The following is a 19,293-nucleotide window of genomic DNA, read 5'->3' as shown; positions in this document are numbered from 1 at the left end:
CATACAAGAGTCAAGGAGGGAGATACTATCCACTCAGGAACGTATTTTAAAATAAAGGTTCTGCGTATTTGCTTTAACATCACTTTATTTCCTGTTTACACGAGTCGTAAAATTCAGGAGGAAGTCAAGTTACACGAAGCCAAACCATTGCTGGTTAGTCAACAGAACGTTGTTTATTTATACAAGTGTGGTCTGTGTGATGCAGACTATGTTGACCTGCAGGCATCTGTACCAGTGAATTGAAGAACATCACCACTCAACTATTGGTAAACACTAAGACTGTGTATGGCCTCCTAGCTGTCCCTGATTTGAGCAATCAATTTATTATTCTATGAAAACGCACTGGGTAGCTGAACTGTTTTGATTTATGAGATGTTGCTCACCCTAGCAAAAAAGCCAAAATTAAGCTGGAGGACCAAACTGCAACTCATTAGGTCAATTGGCAAAAGGTCATTAATATGACTGGGTTTTAAAAGAGCATCTTGGAGTGGCAGCGGCTCTCAGAAGTAAAGATGGGAAGAGGCTCACCAATCCACCTAATTCTGCGCCGACAAATAGTGGAGCAATATCAGAAAGGAGTTCGACAGTGTAAAATTGCAAAGAGTTTGAACATATCATCATCTACAGTGCATAATATCATCAAAAGATTCAGAGAATCTGGAAGAATCTCTGTGCGTAAGGGTCAAGGCCGGAAAACCATACTGGGTGCCCGTGATCTTCGGGCCCTTAGACGGCACTGCATCACATACAGACATGCTTCTGTATTGGAACTCACAAAATGGGCCCAGGAATATTTCCAGAGAACATTATCTGTGAACACAATTCACCGTGCCATCCGCCGTTGCCAGCTAAAACTCTATAGTTCAAAGAAGAAGCCGTATCTAAACACAATCCAGAAGCGCAGACATCTTCTCTGGGCCAAGGCTCATTTAAAATGGACTGTGGCAAAGTGGAAAACTGTTCTGTGGTCAGACGAATCAAAATTTGAAGTTCTTTATGGAAATCAGGGACGCCGTGTCATTCGGACTAAAGAGGAGAAGGACGACCCAAGTTGTTATCGGCGCTCAGTTCAGAAGCCTGCATCTCTGATGGCATGGGGTTGCATTAGTGCGTGTGGCATGGGCAGCTTACACATCTGGAAAGACACCATCAATGCTGAAAGGTATATCCAGGTCCTAGAGCAACATATGCTCCCATCCAGACGACGTCTCTTTCAGGGAAGACCTTGCATTTTCCAACATGACAATGCCAAACCACATACTGCATCAATTACAGCATCATGGCTGCGTAGAAGAAGGGTCTGGGTACTGAACTGGCCAGCCTGCAGTCCAGATCTTTCACCCATAGAAAACATTTGGCGCATCATAAAACGGAAGATATGACAAAAAAGACCTAAGACAGTTGAGCAACTAGAATCCTACATTAGACAAGAATGGGTTAACATTCCTATCCCTAAACTTGAGCAACTTGTCTCCTCAGTCCCCAGACGTTTACAGACTGTTGTAAAGAGAAAAGGGGATGTCTCACAGTGGGAAACATGGCCTTGTCCCAACTTTTTTGAGATGTGTTGTCATGAAATTTAAAATCACCTAATTTTTTTCTTTAAATGATACATTTTCTCAGTTTAAACATTTGATATGTCATCTATGTTCTATTCTGAATAAAATATGGAATTTTGAAACTTCCACATCATTGCATTCCGTTTTTATTTACAATTTGTACTTTGTCCCATCTTTTTTTGGAATCGGGGTTGTATATTAAACTTTGTCTTGTCAACATTTTGGAAATTGTTTGTGTTCACTGAGATATTGTTTAAAATGTTACTTTTCAAAGGGGGTGTACTCATTTACGCTGAGCACTGTACGTTCGTGAATCTTTGTTTTAAATCAAATAAAACATTCAACTGCTTTCCTTGGAGTTAAGACCCTGTGGATTAGAGTATAACTAACTCTAAGCCTTCATCAGTTCTGAACAAACACACAACCCTTCTCTGCACATATTAAACAAGCTGCCATCAAACCAAAGTCTTACCCCTGAGCCTCGTGTTACAACATGCCATTCCGATTAAGACTCGGAGACATGTGCTTTGCAGGTGATTGCCAAATGAACTGACTGAACACCAGTCCTGTGTCTAGGGGAACATCACTGGCCCACAGCACGCAATGCAGTCAGCGGCTAACACGAGAAACTGCACCTTTGGTATTCGTTCACAGATTTTGGCCCATGCAAATACATGCTTATGGAATTATGGAGCTTTTAAAAAGATGCATGACCTCTAAGCTACTATAAAAATGAAATCCATGCTTATATACAGGTTAATTATTTTAAAACCAGTAAATCATTCAGTGATTCGGCAAAAGTGCTGTGTGCTATCTTGCATGTCAATTTGTATGCCTGACAGACTTGCATTTAACCTCGCAGGTTTATGTTTCTGAGAAAAGGGAACTGTTACCTCCGTACGCATGAGTGTGAGCACTGCGATACAACCTGTGACACGGGCTCGAAAGTAACAGCTTGTAAATCTTGAGCAGGCCAGTGATGTGAACGAGTTTCTGACTGGAATAACACATTAGATTCTTTTGTTCTGAATGACATTGCAGGAAACCATCAGTGACTTACACAGTGCTAGCTCACCAGCCAAACCAAGTGCCAGAGAGAAGACTGGACTTGGGCCACCCATGAATACCGGTTTGTTCTTAAGGCTTGTGCTCAACCTGGAAGAAATACTTAAAAGAACACCCCAGAACTTCTTAACCCCTTCGGACACAAGGAAAAATGCTATGGAACGTCATGTGTACAACTGTACACATTATCCCCTTCGGACATAATCTTTAATGGCAATATTTGTAGTAAGCGTGTATCAATAGACAACCATTTTCATGTTTCCTTGTACTAAGAAAAAAGCTGCGAGTTGGCCTAGTGGTTAGCGTGTCCGCCTCTCGATTGGGAGATCACAAGTTCATACCTACTGGTCTGCATTGGTCAAACATGAGCCAATGCAGCACCAATAATCGCCATTTTTAAAAATCTGTGTAAAACGTTAGCTGTGTAAACAACATTAGTGTTAAAACTGGGGGGGGGGGAACCCACATCACAAACAAACAGACCGGCAGAGAAGTCCAGGCTTAATTGACCATATACACTATATTGCCAAAAGTATTTGCTCACCTGCCTTGACTCACATATGAGCTTAAGTGACATCCCATTCCTAATCCACAGGGTTCAATATGACGTCGGTCCACCCTTTGCAGCTAGAACAGCTTCAACTCTTCTGGGAAGGCTGTCCACAAGGTTTAGGAGCGTGTTTATGGGAATTTTTGACCATTCTTCCAGAAGCGCATTTGTGAGGTCTCACACTGATGTTAGACGAGAAGGACTGGCTCTTAGTCCCCGCTCTAATTCATCCCAAAGGTGCTCTATCGGGTTGAGGTCAGGACTCTGTGCAGGCCAGTCAAGTTCATCCACACCAGACTCTGTCATCCATGCCTTTATGGACCTTGCTTTGTACACTGGTGCACAGTCATGTTGGAAGAGGAAGGGGCAGCTCCAAACTGTAAAAACAGTCTGCATGCCTAGGTGCTTGATTTTACACACCTGTGGCCATGGAAGTGATTGGAACACCTGATTCCGATAATTTGGATGGGTGAGCAAATACTTTTGGCAATATAGTGTATTTGATGGAGGAAATACAGCCCGATATTGATGTGTCAAAGTGAAATATAAAAATCTTCGTTAGCATTTCCTGCTAACAATCACAGCTTATGTCCCTTTAGCATTCCTTCTGGTGGTGTGAATGCAAACAGAAAAAAAGCCCTTGAACATGCAGTATGTAGTTCTCAGGAGAGCTCCCCAGGGGGTATTTTCTCTCAATAAATCCCTCAAACTGTTTGGTCTAAAAGTGTGTAATGATAATTCCATTTAGTATAAATGTGGACGTGATTATAGGAAATTGCACACTCTGACTGGTCAAGAGATTTGGATTATTTCTCGATAATCACCTCGAGCGACTCGGCAAAATGGCGGCCAATCACTTTGACACCATAAGTGAGGAAGAATTAGAAAGTATGAAAGAAAATACTGTTCCTAAGAGCACTAAAGCTGCGAAGTTTGGTCTAAAACTATTCAAAGGTGGAATTGTGATTTATTTTATCGATTTCAAAACAAAAGTATTTTATGTGACAGCGTAGATGTGTGACATAAGCCGGTGTGCATGTTGCAAGTCTGCCCGCATTACATTTGCATGCAGCTTTTGAAGACTGAAGTAAATTATTTTTAAAAAAAAATTAATAAAATCACCGGTATATTTATACTAAAACAATTATCCACCTTCAGCTCAGTGAATATAAGTGAATGGTTGTTAAATAAATCCTATAAACATTCAAGCATATCGGACTAACAAGGATCTTAAATAGACGGACAGATAATAGACGGAGGATGGACGGACAACCTGGAAACATAATGTCTCTAACACCTGGTGGTGGAAGCATGAGAGAGACTATTTCTTTAAGCACACACAAAAGGTTTTCACAAAGCTCATTTAATTTCAGTCACTTAAATATATTAGACCTACAAAGTCCAAGATTAAATCATTTAATTAAAAGAACTGTGCCTGCATTCAGTCAATATTTGAAACCCTCAATTATCTTTTATTTACTTGGCACAGAGGAGCCAAAATACAGCTCAGACATTCTGTCTTTGCCTTCTTCAGTACACTCAGATGTGACTCAGATGTGCAGGTAATTATAACAAACAGTGTCACTTTTAAACTCGCATGATGTTTGATGTTTCTGCATAACGACCATTAAAGGGCCCATGGCATGGTGGTTTGTTGATGCTTTAAATGGGCTCATAGAGGCTTCCGGATGTTATATCCGCAGCCTTTCTCGAAATGAACCCTCGGCACGTAGATATAGCCTCCTGGGAGAAAGCCCCATTTCAGCCCTTTTCCCAGTGCGTCGTTTTGCTAATGAGAAGCAGGAGGCGGGGAAGGGTAGACGGTGGGGGCGTGCCATGGGGGGAGGGGGGCGTGCCATGGGGGGAGGGGGAGGGGCTGCCGTCTGCCTCCCAAGCCGGCCGAGAGCGCTCCTCGTTGGGCACGGCCAGGCGGGCGAATGCCCTGGTCTGTCCGCCCTGTCTAAAAAAATGGGTACCTGGCTAACTGCAGGAAGCGGTTAGCTGCACAGCTAATGTAGCCATTGCTAGGCTAACGCACCGATTTTAAAACACGGCAAAACGACCAGTTATACACTTACTTGTTCGGTGTTTGTTGCTGATGCGGCAGGGATGCTTGGCACAGACCCAGGCTTCAGTGACAGTTGATGTGCAAAACCTGCCCTGTACTGTCCCAAGTTGTGGAAACATTCCTCAGGAAAATGCTTCTGACAAACATACACTGTCTTAGGTAGACTCGACGGCGTATTATTGAAGTAAATAAAATTAAGCCACTGTGTCTTCAGGGGCTCTCCCGTCGGCAGTAAAAACAGACTCCTTTCTGTGTTGTCACATCCATGTACAGCCAATTTCCATGTTGTGTCTTCTATGGGCTCCTCACTACAAAATGTAGTCATGTGTTCTGCGCATGCGCAGTAGGCTTCGCGCATGCGCAGTAGGCTTGGTAGGACAAACAGCAACTTTTGAGTTGGGCGGGCAATCCATACAGTGGGTGGGAATCCAGAGGGGGGGCGTGGGGATCATCTCCCTTGCTGACGTAGACAAGGGAAGAGTTTATCAACGTGCCGTTTTGACGCGCCATTCTCAAATGTTGGGCATAGTTTGGTTTATACATTATGAAATTTCTAGCCACTGGGGTGACTTAAGGAGGTCAGAGGAACTCATTTTAACGTTAAAAAACCTCAGAAAGTGAAAATTTCATGCCATGGGACCTTTAATTACCGTTTTGTACCAACTTTTATGTAAACACTGTTTTAATGATGGATTAACCCAGACACTATGTACACCTCTGCTTTTTGAATACTTCTCATCTCATTATCTCTAACCGCTTTATTCTGTTCTACAGGGTCGCAGGCAAGCTGGAGCCTATCCCAGCTGACTACGGGCGAAAGGCGGGGTACACCCTGGACAAGTCGCCAGGTCATCACAGGGCTGACACATAGACACAGACAACCATTCACACTCACATTCACACCTACGGTCAATTTAGAGTCACCAGTTAACCTAACCTGCATGTCTTTGGACTGTGGGGGAAACCGGAGCACCCGAAGGAAACCCACGCAGACACGGGGAGAACATGCAAACTCTGCACAGAAAGGCCCTCGCCGGCCACTGGGCTCAAACCCAGAACCTTCTTGCTGTGAGGCGACAGTGCTAACCACTACACCACCGTGCCGCCCTTTTTGAATACATAATAATAATAATAATAATAATAATCTCATCTCATCTCATTATCTCTAGCCGCTTTATCCTTCTACAGGGTCGCAGGCAAGCTGGAGCCTATCCCAGCTGACTATGGGCGAAAGGCGGGGTACACCCTGGACAAGTCGCCAGGTCATCACAGGGCTGACACATAGACACAGACAACCATTCACACTCACATTCACACCTACGGTCAATTTAGAGTCACCAGTTAACCTAACCTGCATGTCTTTGGACTGTGGGGGAAACCGGAGCACCCGAAGGAAACCCACGCAGACACGGGGAGAACATGCAAACTCTGCACAGAAAGGCCCTCGCCGGCCACTGGGCTCAAACCCAGAACCTTCTTGCTGTGAGGCGACAGTGCTAACCACTACACCACCGTGCCGCCCTTTTTGAATACTTAATAATAATAATAATAATAATAATAATAGACACGACACATATCTTAAGTTACAAACATTAAACGCTAAAAACATAAAAATATAGACAAAGCGTGAAAAAAATACAAAAATGTAAAAAAAAAAAATCCTGTTTACAATTTATACTTAAAAATTAGTCTATTTACATAAGAATTCTTAAATCTGTTGGAATTTATTTGAGGGTGATGGCTAAAGTTTTCCTTACAAAATGTTTCTTATTGGGGCAGCATGGTGGTGTAGTGGTTAGCACTGTCACCTTACAGCAAAAAGGTCCTGGGTTCGAGCCCAGCAGCCGGTGAGGGCCTTTCTGTGTGGAGTTTGCATGTTCTCCCCGTGTCCGCGTGGGTTTCCTCCGGGTGCTCCGGTTTCCCCCACAGTCCAAAGACATGCAGGTTAGGTTAACTGGTGACTCTAAATTGACCGTAGGTGTGAATGTGAGTGTGAATGGTTGTCTGTGTTTATATGTCAGCCCTGCGATGACCTGGTGACTTGTCCAGGGTGTACCCCGCCTCTCGCCCATAGTCAGCTGGGATAGGCTCCAGCTTGCCTGTGACCCTGTAGGACAGGATAAGCGGCTACAGATAACGGATGGATGGTTCTTTCCTTTCTGGTAAAATTGCATAGAACGGATCTAAATTACATTTCTTAAAAATATTAACATCTGCTTTCTCAGATCATGAATATTTACTTTGTCTGAGCTATATCTCCTTTGATAACATCTGTCTAAAAAATTCTGGATTTGTGTAAGACATCTGAGCTGAAAGCACCATAAATAGAGAGTTCATACAAAAAATTAGGTAAAACTAAAGTATTAAAAAGTTGCTCTACCTTTACCTAAGAAAAACCTTCATTTCTGAGTGACCTAATTACATGCAAACATTTATTTACTTTATTTAACGTAGCCTGTGCATGCTTCGTGTACTTATAATTCTCTTGAAACATTATCCCAAGAAAAGGCAATTCTACACATTGGGGAACGTTATGAACAGGGGACAGATCTTGGCCGTAGACTTTCTTGCGGAAAATAAGCTCTTTACATTTAGATGGATTGCAGTTCCATGATAATGACTCGCATGTTTTTTTAATTACCTGGTGAAGGAAGCCCAGTTTACAGTGCCGTACAGGTATAGAAGTTATAGACAAAACAGGTGTTGTTTTGACTCAGCTGGCCAAAAAGTTTTTGTCTGCTGAAAGTTGAGAGTATGTAAAATACAGCACATTAATTACATTTGGATGGTCAACGTACCAAAAGAACAGTGGTTCTATCTTTATCAACCGAACAGGAGAAATCCAATTAAAGTGATCCATATAACTTGCAAAAAGACTTTATGCAGAATTTTAAGCTGCAAAAAGATAACTGGCTTTGTTCCATTCTCATTAACCGAGGCTGATTTGTCAAGTCAAGACTTGTCCGACTTGCTCCCATGGCGGTTAAACCAACCTGTCACTACTGCAGGCCATGCTGTAAACAATGCATAGCCCTTTCTCACACCGACTGAGTCGTAATATCTGTTGTGAATAGTACATGGAGCGACAGTGAATCCAAAGAGCTCATTAACAGTATATTCCGGATTAACGCAAGCAGTAAATAGCTAGGTATATTTTTCACACTTGTCTAGCTAGCTAGTTCATTTAAGTCGATCACCTGGTGCAGCTGCTAAAGAACACAGCTCCAATAAACTAGTAAGCAACAATAAGGGCATGAGCAGGACATAGTTAGTTCACTCATCTGGAGAAGGTACAGCTGCACAGTTGTGGTGTGCAGCAGGAGCAGGTCCCACACACAATGCTAACATCAAAAACACTTGATCTATCCATTTAAATCGAGATGGCACAGCCCCATTTTAGCCGTTTACAATCAGCGGTTTTCAATCAGACAGCTTCTTTAAAAATACCAGCTGCAGACATTCAAGCTACCACTTAAACTCTTAAAACGCTCCTCCTCATCTGGGCAAACAGCACAAAGCAATTTCTTTCTCACTTTGCTTGATGTTTGCTTGCATTTTTGTGCATTTAGGGATATTGCAGTGATTGTGAGCTGTATTTGCAGCCATTGTTCACTATCTCACCAAAACCTTTAAAGCATATACGCAGAGCCATGGCCTCACTTTTTGTTTATAAATGCCCTGAGACCTCAAGAATGGCATAGGAATAATTTTAAGTGTTAACAATAAATCTAATATAGTAATTTTTACGATTAAAGTGATTCATATAGGTAGCAGTTTGAGTGAATGACCTGGACATCTGTAACGTCACCGCAGGAAGGCTATCGGTCTTATTGCCATTTCCGCTACACTAAAACACAGAGCTGACTGCAACTTCGAGCTTCCATTTTGAGCTAATTTATCGCCATGCCACGTAGATGCTGTTATGTTGCTGGCAGGTGCAGCACCATAACAGAAGGTGGATTTATGTTGCATTCATGGCCCAAGAATGTTCAAACTGCAAAGATTTGGACACGTTTTGCAAGAAGTTCAAGTGCACATCGGGTGCCTACAAAGTGGTCTCTCCTCTGCTCTGCACATTTTACTGAGGACTCATACGAGACCTCTGATCTGTTGAGGAGTGTTGGCTATAAGCCCGTATTGAAAGAGGGTGCAGTATCAACAATTAAAGGAAAAGAAAACTACAAGAAAAGGAAAGCAAGTTCAGTTGCACCAGTTCTCCCAGAGCGTGAGCCGAGGGTTGTTGCTAAAACCTGGGACGGAACAGGACGGGACGGAACATGACATATCACTCGGGCAGTGACCTCCCCACAGTTGTTGCTAAAACCGGTGACGTCCCGTCCCGGGTTTTAGTAATTGCCTGAGCCGAGCAGTAATGGCAGAGTACTCAGTATGGAGAAAATGGTTCATCTGATTATTTAATTAGCTTTTTACGTTTTATCAGTGAAAATGCATGTATGTACATGTATGTTGCATAAGTTATAACACCTATCCTGTTTTAATGAGAGTCAACCCACAATCAATGAAGTCAAATCAGTCTTAGTTGAGCAAGTCAGTAACGGTATTTCTTACTTTCACCATAAATTTTTATTTATATGATTTTGGTCTATAGCTGTCAAAGGCCTCGGCCTTAAAACCGGTTAACACTGTGACGTCACACACTCAGGGCTGGCTGGCTCAGCGGGGCAGCTCAAATGCCAACTTTGCGGTCGATTTTAACTCTCCAAAATATATTTTTTTAAATTCCCATTTATGCAGTATACAAGAGTCAAGGATGGAGATCCTATCCACCCAAAAATGTATTTAGAAATAAAGGTTCTGCGTATCTCCTTTAAACTGCTTATTACTGTGGAAAAAAATGCCACTCTGTACAGGTCACACCCATAACACTACACTGGTCACACACACACACACACACACACACACACACACACACACACACACAAAAAAAAAAAAATCCTAATGAATGATCCAATTGCTATTGTAAGCATGGGAGTTGGACCAAAGCCTTTCTAACCCAGTGACAACATGCCCTCGTGCTGTGTTCAGCCAAGATACAGCCTGCCATCATCACAGAACAAGGTAAGACTGGCTGGAAGAATACAGTGACAGTTCTCCGAAAATCCTTCCATTTAATCAGCATTTTTGACCAAAAGTAATTTTCACATATGATGGGAAAAGGAATCCTGTCTCTCCAGTCCTACTCTCAATGCAGGAAGAAACAAGTACTACAGATGAGTTATAAATGAAGGAAAAACCAATATAAAAGGTGTGGTTGTAAGGTGTTGGGCCACAACAAGTAACGTGCCTTGATTCTGCAAGTCTCTGGAAATTTACTGGATGGATGAACACCCTTCTATAAATAATGCAATCCCGTCTATCCAGTCCTATGCTCAATGGGGACAGAAATATGCAAGAGCTACAGGCAAGATAAGACAAAGGAAAGAGCAAACTGATGGGCCACCACAAGTATAGCTTCAATGTGCATCGTCATTGACTCTACAAGTCTCAGGAAATTTACCTGAGGGAGATACACATACATACACACACAGGGTTAGTCAAAATTATGTTATCACGAATGGATTATTTTTCTCCTGCAGATAGACGTACGCCATAGGTGACAGATTAAATGATACTGTTGCTCGTTGGTTTTTGTGTGTTGAACACGATGGCGAACAGGTTGAGAGCGTCCTGTAAATCATCTTGCACATATGATGTATGTTTTGTGAATAAATGGTTTCTACCATTTAAGTGTTAACATCATTTTGACTAACCCTGTATACATACATGTATAATCCTCAGTTGATATTTTGATTATGGTGGGGATGAAGCATACTAACTAAGCCGTTCCTATAAATGAGGACACGGTCTTTCTGGAACTCAAGATTAGAAATGTTTCATCATCGGATAAAGGGCATCAGTCAGAAGAAATTTGTATTGAGCCACACGCTTTTCTCCAAGGTGACAAGTGGATCAACATCATGCCAGGAAAATACAGCATAACAGAATAACTAGTTTTTCCTTTAAATGTCACTCATGTGTCTATGCACATGTGCGCTCCTAAAGCTACAATAAATTCTAAATTATCATTATTTGACTGTATAACTGAATATCCTTCTAGTTGTCATATGACTCGGAATTTTCTTGAGGCACATTTATTTATTTAAAATCAATCAATATTTAGACAGGAACATCCAGTTTAGCATTGCCAGTTTAAACAGAGTCTTGATAGAACATAATAAATGTAAAAAAAAATTTTAATTAATTAAAAATAAAAAAAGGTCAGACTTACAAACCTTAATTCATTCTAAAAGGACACAAGCAGAAGCTAATCTTATGAAGTCATTAATGAAAGTGAGGAATCTCACTTGTTACAACAAACTAATCTGTTTTTTTGGGGGGGTTAGCACATGTGTAACTTGTACGTACAACTTTCTTCGATGGATAAAATTATTTTGGTAAAAATAAACTTAAAAAAGGCATAAAATGTCAAAACAGCTTAAGCATAAATTTCCCCAATTACTAGTTCTGCTCAACACTGCTAGCTTTCAGCTCCATGCTAAGCCTGGTCTTAAGTGGAATGATAAAGTCTAATCTAGACATTATTATATATGAAAAAAATTAGCAAAAAAAGATACCTTGATAGTGCAATTAGATAATCGGTAGGGATTGCTTTAGCACTTTGTTTTCACATAAGAGCACTTACACATGACAGTACATAACTACACACACACACACACACACACACACACACACACACACACACATATATATACACATATATTTCCATCCAGGCTTGTTCTGATTGGCTTCTGGTATATGAGAAGGGTGCGTAAGATACAAGGCTGCAAATGATCAAATTATCAGAGATACTGAATTCTCAGAAATTATTTCAAGAAATCAAATGACAGATCAGTAACAATTCAGCTCATAACTCACCCAGCTATAACCAATTCATGATTAGCTTTAGCAAGCTTGCTGGTTCCACCAGGCCCAGACTGAAAAATGAGATTAAAAAAAAAAAAAAAAGCTGCATCTGATGTCTCACAAGCCTGCTTCACTGGTCTTGCTGGTCTCCCCACAGTCTTTATTTACATCACCTCATTATCAGTACTGCATGTTTGAAAGAAAGGTCAGCTGCACAGCAACTGCATTGTAATTCTCTGAAAAAAAAAATCTTCCCACAGATCGTATTATTATCTGTAGCTTTGAGGTCTCTTGTCAAAGAATCAAAGACTCACTACAGTTCATCAGTGTTCATCTTTTTTGTGTTGTCCAACTGCCTATAAATAAATCTTACCGAGATTTACAGACAGTAACATGAAAAAGTCCTCGATTAACCTTTGTTGCTTTGCTGTACAACAGTACCCATGAGCCACACACACAGTCTAAAATTAGAACCATCTGCCCCTTGATACCTCTGATGTATGACGAGGCATAACCAATTAAAAGGACATTTGCTGTAGAAGACACTTTCATAATTTCTCCGACTTTAAATAAATACGAATAAGAAAGGATAGTGTCTCTTCATTAAATAGCAACAGAGATCAATAATCTATGCTTCACTGTGTGTGTGGTATGCGTGTGTGTCTGTGTTGATTCTTTAACCAGTAAAGGGCTGGTCTTTGACTTCTGTTTCCCCATTAACAGGACGGTGGTGCAGGTCACACAGCTCAGTGAAAAACGCCTGCTCAGCTCAGCTTGATTTGGCTGGCAGAGGAATAAAACAATAATGTACTCTGAAAAAGGACACACGCACTACAAAACAGTAGCTCTGGTGACCTCAGTGTTTATCAGTACAACACCTTACAGATCTGCAGGAAAGCCTGAAGCAGGGTTCCCGCTGGTGCTCGTCAGGCTCGTCATTGACGAACATAATCCATCAGTGACGAAGAGAAAACTACAAGCAGTCGTCACAGCAATGAATGTATCGGTCATCTTTATCGTCATCATCAGAACTCATCTTTTCTAGAAATCCCTCCACAAATTGCTACGTTTGCCGAAATCCAACCGCAGTGAAGAGACGGCAGGAAGCCAAAGTGTAAACTATGAGGACGTGCTTGTGACCAATTAAAAAAAAAAAAAAAGACTACACACAAGGACCAAATGAGCGCCAACCTTTTGACCAATCACAGTACGTCTTAAATCAGCCTGGTGTGGTGGTGTAATTATCTCTACGTGAACCAAACAATGGTGCAGGCTAAGCTGGCAAAATGTTTTGGGCGGGCTTCTTCAAGCACTGAAGAGGATTTAAGGGCTAGAACAGGTACGGAAGAGGCACACTCAGATCCTCTACTATCCCCGAGCATATTGCACAATGTCAGTAATACAGGGGTCGGTAAAAAACATCAAAATAAAAGTGCAGTCAGCTGTGGCAAGTGACTGAAGGGAGCTATGTTTCGGGGGGCGTGGCGTGTTGAGTTCCTGTGGCTAAAATATGGTGAAAAATGCAACGTCATTCTGTGTTCGGTTTGTCAATCAACGGAAAAATCGGATTCCTTCACTGTTGGTTGTTCCAGGATTCTTCTCGACTCCGTTCAATTGTAAATCAAGTTTTGTGTTGAAGTAAAGGCTAAAGGGAGTCTTAATACCTCTTTTGAATAATTCCATACTAAAATAATCTTCAGTAAGTTCAAACTAAAGAGGTTTATTTTAGCTTGATGGTGCACAGGCTGTCCAAAATCATGTCTTTCTTATTAGAGGCTGGAGTGGAGCCCAAATTTTATATGTAATGGAGAGACCTAGCTGTATCTGTAGAAATATTTGAATTGTGCCGGTTTGGTTGGTATAAACCTGTATTAAGTCCACTTTGATAAGTCAGTAACTAAGAAAAAAATACAGACTGAGTGAAGAAAAATAATAAAACGTAAAGAATATTTCTTTGACTTGATTTTTTAAGTGGAGAATATTTTCAGAACCCGGGGGAGCACTGCTGAAGTGATATCTTGGAACAATTACGCTCATTGACATTTGTTCTTGGGGTCACTGAAGTCTTTGATATTACTGTCTGATAATGGCAGGAAATGCTTAGAGTGGGAGAGTAACAAAAACACAGTCAATGAACTGACAATTCACAGTCTGAAAGTGCAGGATCTCTAATAATGCTGTAGCGGTACTTACGAAGGAAATGTTTCTCCAATAAGGCGATCTCAAGGTGACCCTTGACCTCATTGAGCCTGTCCACCTCTGTCCTCTGGTAGTCCTGGATAGTAGCAGCCATGATGATGGACCCTGAACCAGCCTGGACGCACAATGGGAGAGAAAGAAGCTCAAGAAAGTGAGGTTATATTCCAGGCACAGACTCATAGGAGATGTACAACAGTGACTCATGTACATAAAAACACAATGGCCCTTATAGGAAAGAAAAGAGCAAGGTGAGGCTGTTATGTCACTCAGGTGGGCCTGGGTGTTGTTGATGCCACTGTACGGCTAGTTGTTTACTCAAAGCTGTGGAAGTGTAGATAACAGCACTAACCAACACTCTATTTAACCTCTGTAGCTCATTCCTTCCACCTTTTCTACGTAGGCAACGAAAGCCAAATCAATCTTGTTCATGTCTGCAATTTACTTTCCAATTATACCGAAAGCACCCTGTGATGACCTGGCGACTTGTCCAGGGTGTACCCCGCCTTTCGCCCGTAATCAGCTGGGATAGGCTCCAGCTTGCCTGCGACCCTGTAGAACAGGATAAAGCGGCTAGAGATAATGAGATGAGAGAAGATGAGATTAATTATACCGAAAGCATTACAATTTTACACTTAACTGAGCCTTTTGCCTCATGAAATATTGTATTATTTTGTGACGAGATTGTGCATTTTGAAAGGTAATCCATGGGCCACTTTTCATCTAGTTTGACAGCGCCATCAGGACCTTGAATGACTTACATTTAAAAAAAAAAATTATCCACAGTTTTCCCAATTTATAGAGATCCAGGAAACATGCAAACTCCAATATGATACAAATAATTATCATATTGGAGTTTGCATGTTTCCTGGATCTCTATAAATTGGGAAAATTGTGGATAATTTTTTTTTTTAATGTAAGTCATTCAAGGTCCTGATGGCGCCGTCAAACTAGATGAAAAGTGACCCATGGGTTACTTTTCAAATTACACAATCTCATCACAAAATAATACAATATTTCATGAGGCAAAAGGCTCAGTTAAGTGTAAAATTGTAATGCTTTCGGTATAATTAATCTCATCTCCTCTCATCTCATTATCTCTAGCCACTTTATCCTGTTCTACAGGGTCGCAGGCAAGCTGGAGTCTATCCCAGCTGACTACGGGCGAAAGGCGGGGTACACCCTGGACAAGTCGCCAGGTCATCACAGGGCTGACACATAGACACAGACAACCATTCACACTCACATTCACACCTACGGTCAATTTAGAGTCACCAGTTAACCTAACCTGCATGTCTTTGGACTGTGGGGGAAACCGGAGCACCCGGAGGAAACCCACGCGGACACGGGGAGAACATGCAAACTCCGCACAGAAAGGCCCTCGCCGGCCACGGGGCTCGAACCCAGACCTTCTTGCTGTGAGGCGACAGCGCTAACCACTACACCACCGTGCTACCCACTGGCCAAGTCTTGTAGATAAAAAAGAAGAAGAAGAAGAAATAATAAGAATCCTTAGGAAAACAATAGGGCCTTGTACCTCGGTGCAGCGCCCTCTGGTGGACACCGGAGACCGCACACATCCAATGCTTGCACTTTAATTAAAGGCTAGTAAATGTGTCCAATAAAAAGTGTCCTGAATGTTGAAATCTGACTTAGCACTTATAAACGCAAAAGTCACACCACATAAATGGCTTTTAACTAGTTTATATCATTAGTTTATTTTCTTACCAAACATGTAATTATAATTATTCATTATTTTCCTTCATAAATCAATTTCTTACCTTCACCTTTAAAAGATTTCATGAGGATAACGGATACCCTACTTGTGGTCAGTTGGCACAAAGATACCAGGAGACAAGTCTGTTTACTTTGCTGTCCCTTTAAATAAAGTTTGCAGGATCAAGCATTCCGAACAAACTTGTAGCCACCCATTTCATCTCCATCACAGAGCGTCCACAACCTTCGACAGCGTCACTGGCAGGGCAGCCAGAGCACATTTTGACACTCTCACTGTTTTTGGTCTGAACCCATCACAACAGGGCTACCGACTGTTTATGAAATATTAAGGGTGTAGAAATTTGCACATGCAAGAACTTCATTTGGAAAAGCAGTGGTTGTAGCTCCCAAGTGTAAAGCTTGCACAGGGGCCCATTGTGAAACTGCCACCACTGGACCCTTCTGTCTATAGGCAGGCAAATCTCATAAAGTTAATTCTAAATGAGAGAACAAAAAAAAAAACATCATGTTTGGGGCAGCACGGTGGTGTAGTGGTTAGCGCTGTCGCCTCACAGCAAGAAGGTCCGGGTTCGAGCCCCGTGGCCGGCGAGGGCCTTTCTGTGTGGAGTTTGCATGTTCTCCCCGTGTCCGCGTGGGTTTCCTCCGGGTGCTCCGGTTTCCCCCACAGTCCAAAGACATGCAGGTTAGGTTAACTGGTGACTCTAAATTGACCGTAGGTGTGAATGTGAGTGTGAATGGTTGTCTGTGTCTATGTGTCAGCACTGTGATGACCTGGCAACTTGTCCAGGGTGTACCCCGCCTTTCGCCCGTAGTCAGCTGGGATAGGCTCCAGCTTGCCTGCGACCCTGTAGAACAGGATAAAGCGGCTAGAGATAATGAAATGAGATGAGACATCATGTTTGCAAAGCCCATTTGCAGAGGTTAACAGGAAGGCTAGTACAGTTACCAAGACTGAAATATAACACTACAGTGCACATGTGCACATAAATATTCCCAATATTAATAGTGACATCACTGCTGCCCAGACACCATCAAAGGTCAACATTTCCTCAAAAATTAGTGAGTAATTCTCATTTATGACTCACTAATTCAGCTGTAACTTGTCTAGCTGCCATTACTTTAACCTGCACAGGCATTAAACTGACATCTTCCTGGAAGTACCTCATTGCCAGGGACAGAACAAGGCTGAGGTCAACAATCAACGATCCCCATGGGAAGCGAACACAGTCCAACTGGAGCCAACGCAGACGTTATTCAGAAGCTTGTCTAGACACAACCTATCAATTCTACAGGCAAGGCAGAGCAGGTTTCAGATAGAGGACGGAGCCTAAAGCAATCCTACACAAAGGTACCAACAGGTTTTCCATCTTAGACAGTACAAATACACTCACTGGCCACTTTAATAGGAACTTTTGCTTGCTTCGAAGATTCCTGGTTTTGGCTGGCAGGAGTGCTCTTCTGCCAATGTGGTCTTCTGCTGTTGCAGATGATGTGTTTCTGCTCACCACTGTTGTAAAGAGTGATTATATGAGTTACTATATCCTTCCTGGCAGCTCAGACTAATCTGGCCATTTTCCTCTGACCTTTCTCATCAACAAGCCGTTTTCACCTACAGAACTGTCACTCACTCAGTGTTTTTCGCACCATCTTGTAAACTCTAGAGAGAGACTGTTGTGTGTGAAAACCCCAAGAGATCAGCAGTTTCTGAAATACTCAAGCCAGTCCATCTGGCACCAACACCCATGCCACAGTAAAAGTCACACTTTGAGATCACAATTTTTTCCCCATTCTGATGTTTGAAGTGAACATTAACTGAAGCTCTTGATTTGTATCTGCATGATTTTATGTACTGTGCTGCTGTCAAGGGATTGGCGGATTAGAGAACTGCATAAAACAGCAAGTGGATGGGTGTTCCTAATAAAGTGGCCAGTGAGTAAGTAAAGAATTAATTACACCAATAGCATTTCAAATGAAAGCACGAATATGCAAATGGAGGGAAAAGTGAGATTTTAAGTCTTGTATAAATCCAAAATAAAATATGATATACAAATATTACAATAAGCTCTCACCCGACAACAGTAATTCCAATAACAGGAAGAAGCAGTAGACACAAAGACACTGCCTCATTTGGACATTTTGAATGTCATTGTGTACTTTTGTATGTTAGTGCCACAGTGGTGCTTGAAAGTTTGTGAACCCTTTAGAATTTTCTATATTTCTGCATAAATATGACCTGAAACATCATCAGATTTTCACACAAGTCCTAAAAGTAGATAAAGAGAACCCAGTTAAACAAATGAGACAAAATTATTATACTTGGTCATTTATTTATTGAGGAAAATGATCCAATATTACATATCTGTGAGTGGCAAAAGTATGTGAACCTCTAGGATTAGCAGTTAGTTTGAAGGTGAAATTAGAGTCAAGTGTTTTCAATCAATGGGATGACAATCAGGTGTGAGTGGGCACCCTGTTTTACAACCCCGATTCCAAAAAAGTTGGGACAAAGTACAAATTGTAAATAAAAACGGAATGCAATAATTTACAAATCTCAAAAACTGATATTGTATTCACAATAGAACATAGGGAACATATCAAATGTCGAAAGTGAGACATTTTGAAATTTCATACCAAATATTGGCTCATTTGAAATTTCATGACAGCAACACATCTCAAAAAAGTTGGGACAGGGGCAATAAGAGGCTGGAAAAGTTAAAGGTACAAAAAAGGAACAGCTGGAGGACCAAATTGCAACTCATTAGGTCAATTGGCAATAGGTCATTAACATGACTGGGTATAAAAAGAGCATCTTGGAGTGGCAGCGGCTCTCAGAAGTAAAGATGGGAAGAGGATCACCAATCCCCCTAATTCTGCGCCGACAAATAGTGGAGCAATATCAGAAAGGAGTTCGACAGTGTAAAATCGCAAAGAGTTTGAACAGATCATCATCTACAGTGCATTATATCAAAAGATTCAGAGAATCTGGAAGAATCTCTGTGCGTAAGGGTCAAGGCCGGAAAACCATACTGGGTGCCCGTGATCTTCGGGCCCTTAGACGGCACTGCATCACATACAGGCATGCTTCTGTATTGGAAATCACAAAATGGGCTCAGGAATATTTCCAGAGAACATTATCTGTGAACACAATTCACCGTGCCATCCGCCGTTGCCAGCTAAAACTCTATAGTTCAAAG

General features: G+C 41.7%; 1 protein-coding gene across 1 annotated transcript in view; it reads right to left on the bottom strand.

The window, feature by feature from the left end:
- The window catches only part of gramd4b (GRAM domain containing 4b), an 82,426-nt gene that overhangs the window by 32,613 nt on the left and 30,520 nt on the right, over window positions 1–19,293 (bottom strand). Inside the window, exon 3 of the mRNA XM_060928142.1 lies at window positions 14,360–14,480. Coding sequence (XP_060784125.1) covers window positions 14,360–14,480 — 121 coding nt within the window. The remainder of the gene's footprint in view (window positions 1–14,359; window positions 14,481–19,293) is intronic.

This window comes from Neoarius graeffei, chromosome 8 (genome assembly GCF_027579695.1).
Source record: "Neoarius graeffei isolate fNeoGra1 chromosome 8, fNeoGra1.pri, whole genome shotgun sequence".
Lineage (NCBI taxonomy): Eukaryota > Metazoa > Chordata > Actinopteri > Siluriformes > Ariidae > Neoarius > Neoarius graeffei.
Note: the sequence above shows the minus strand (reverse complement) of the source record. Positions and strands in the feature narration are given on the sequence as shown.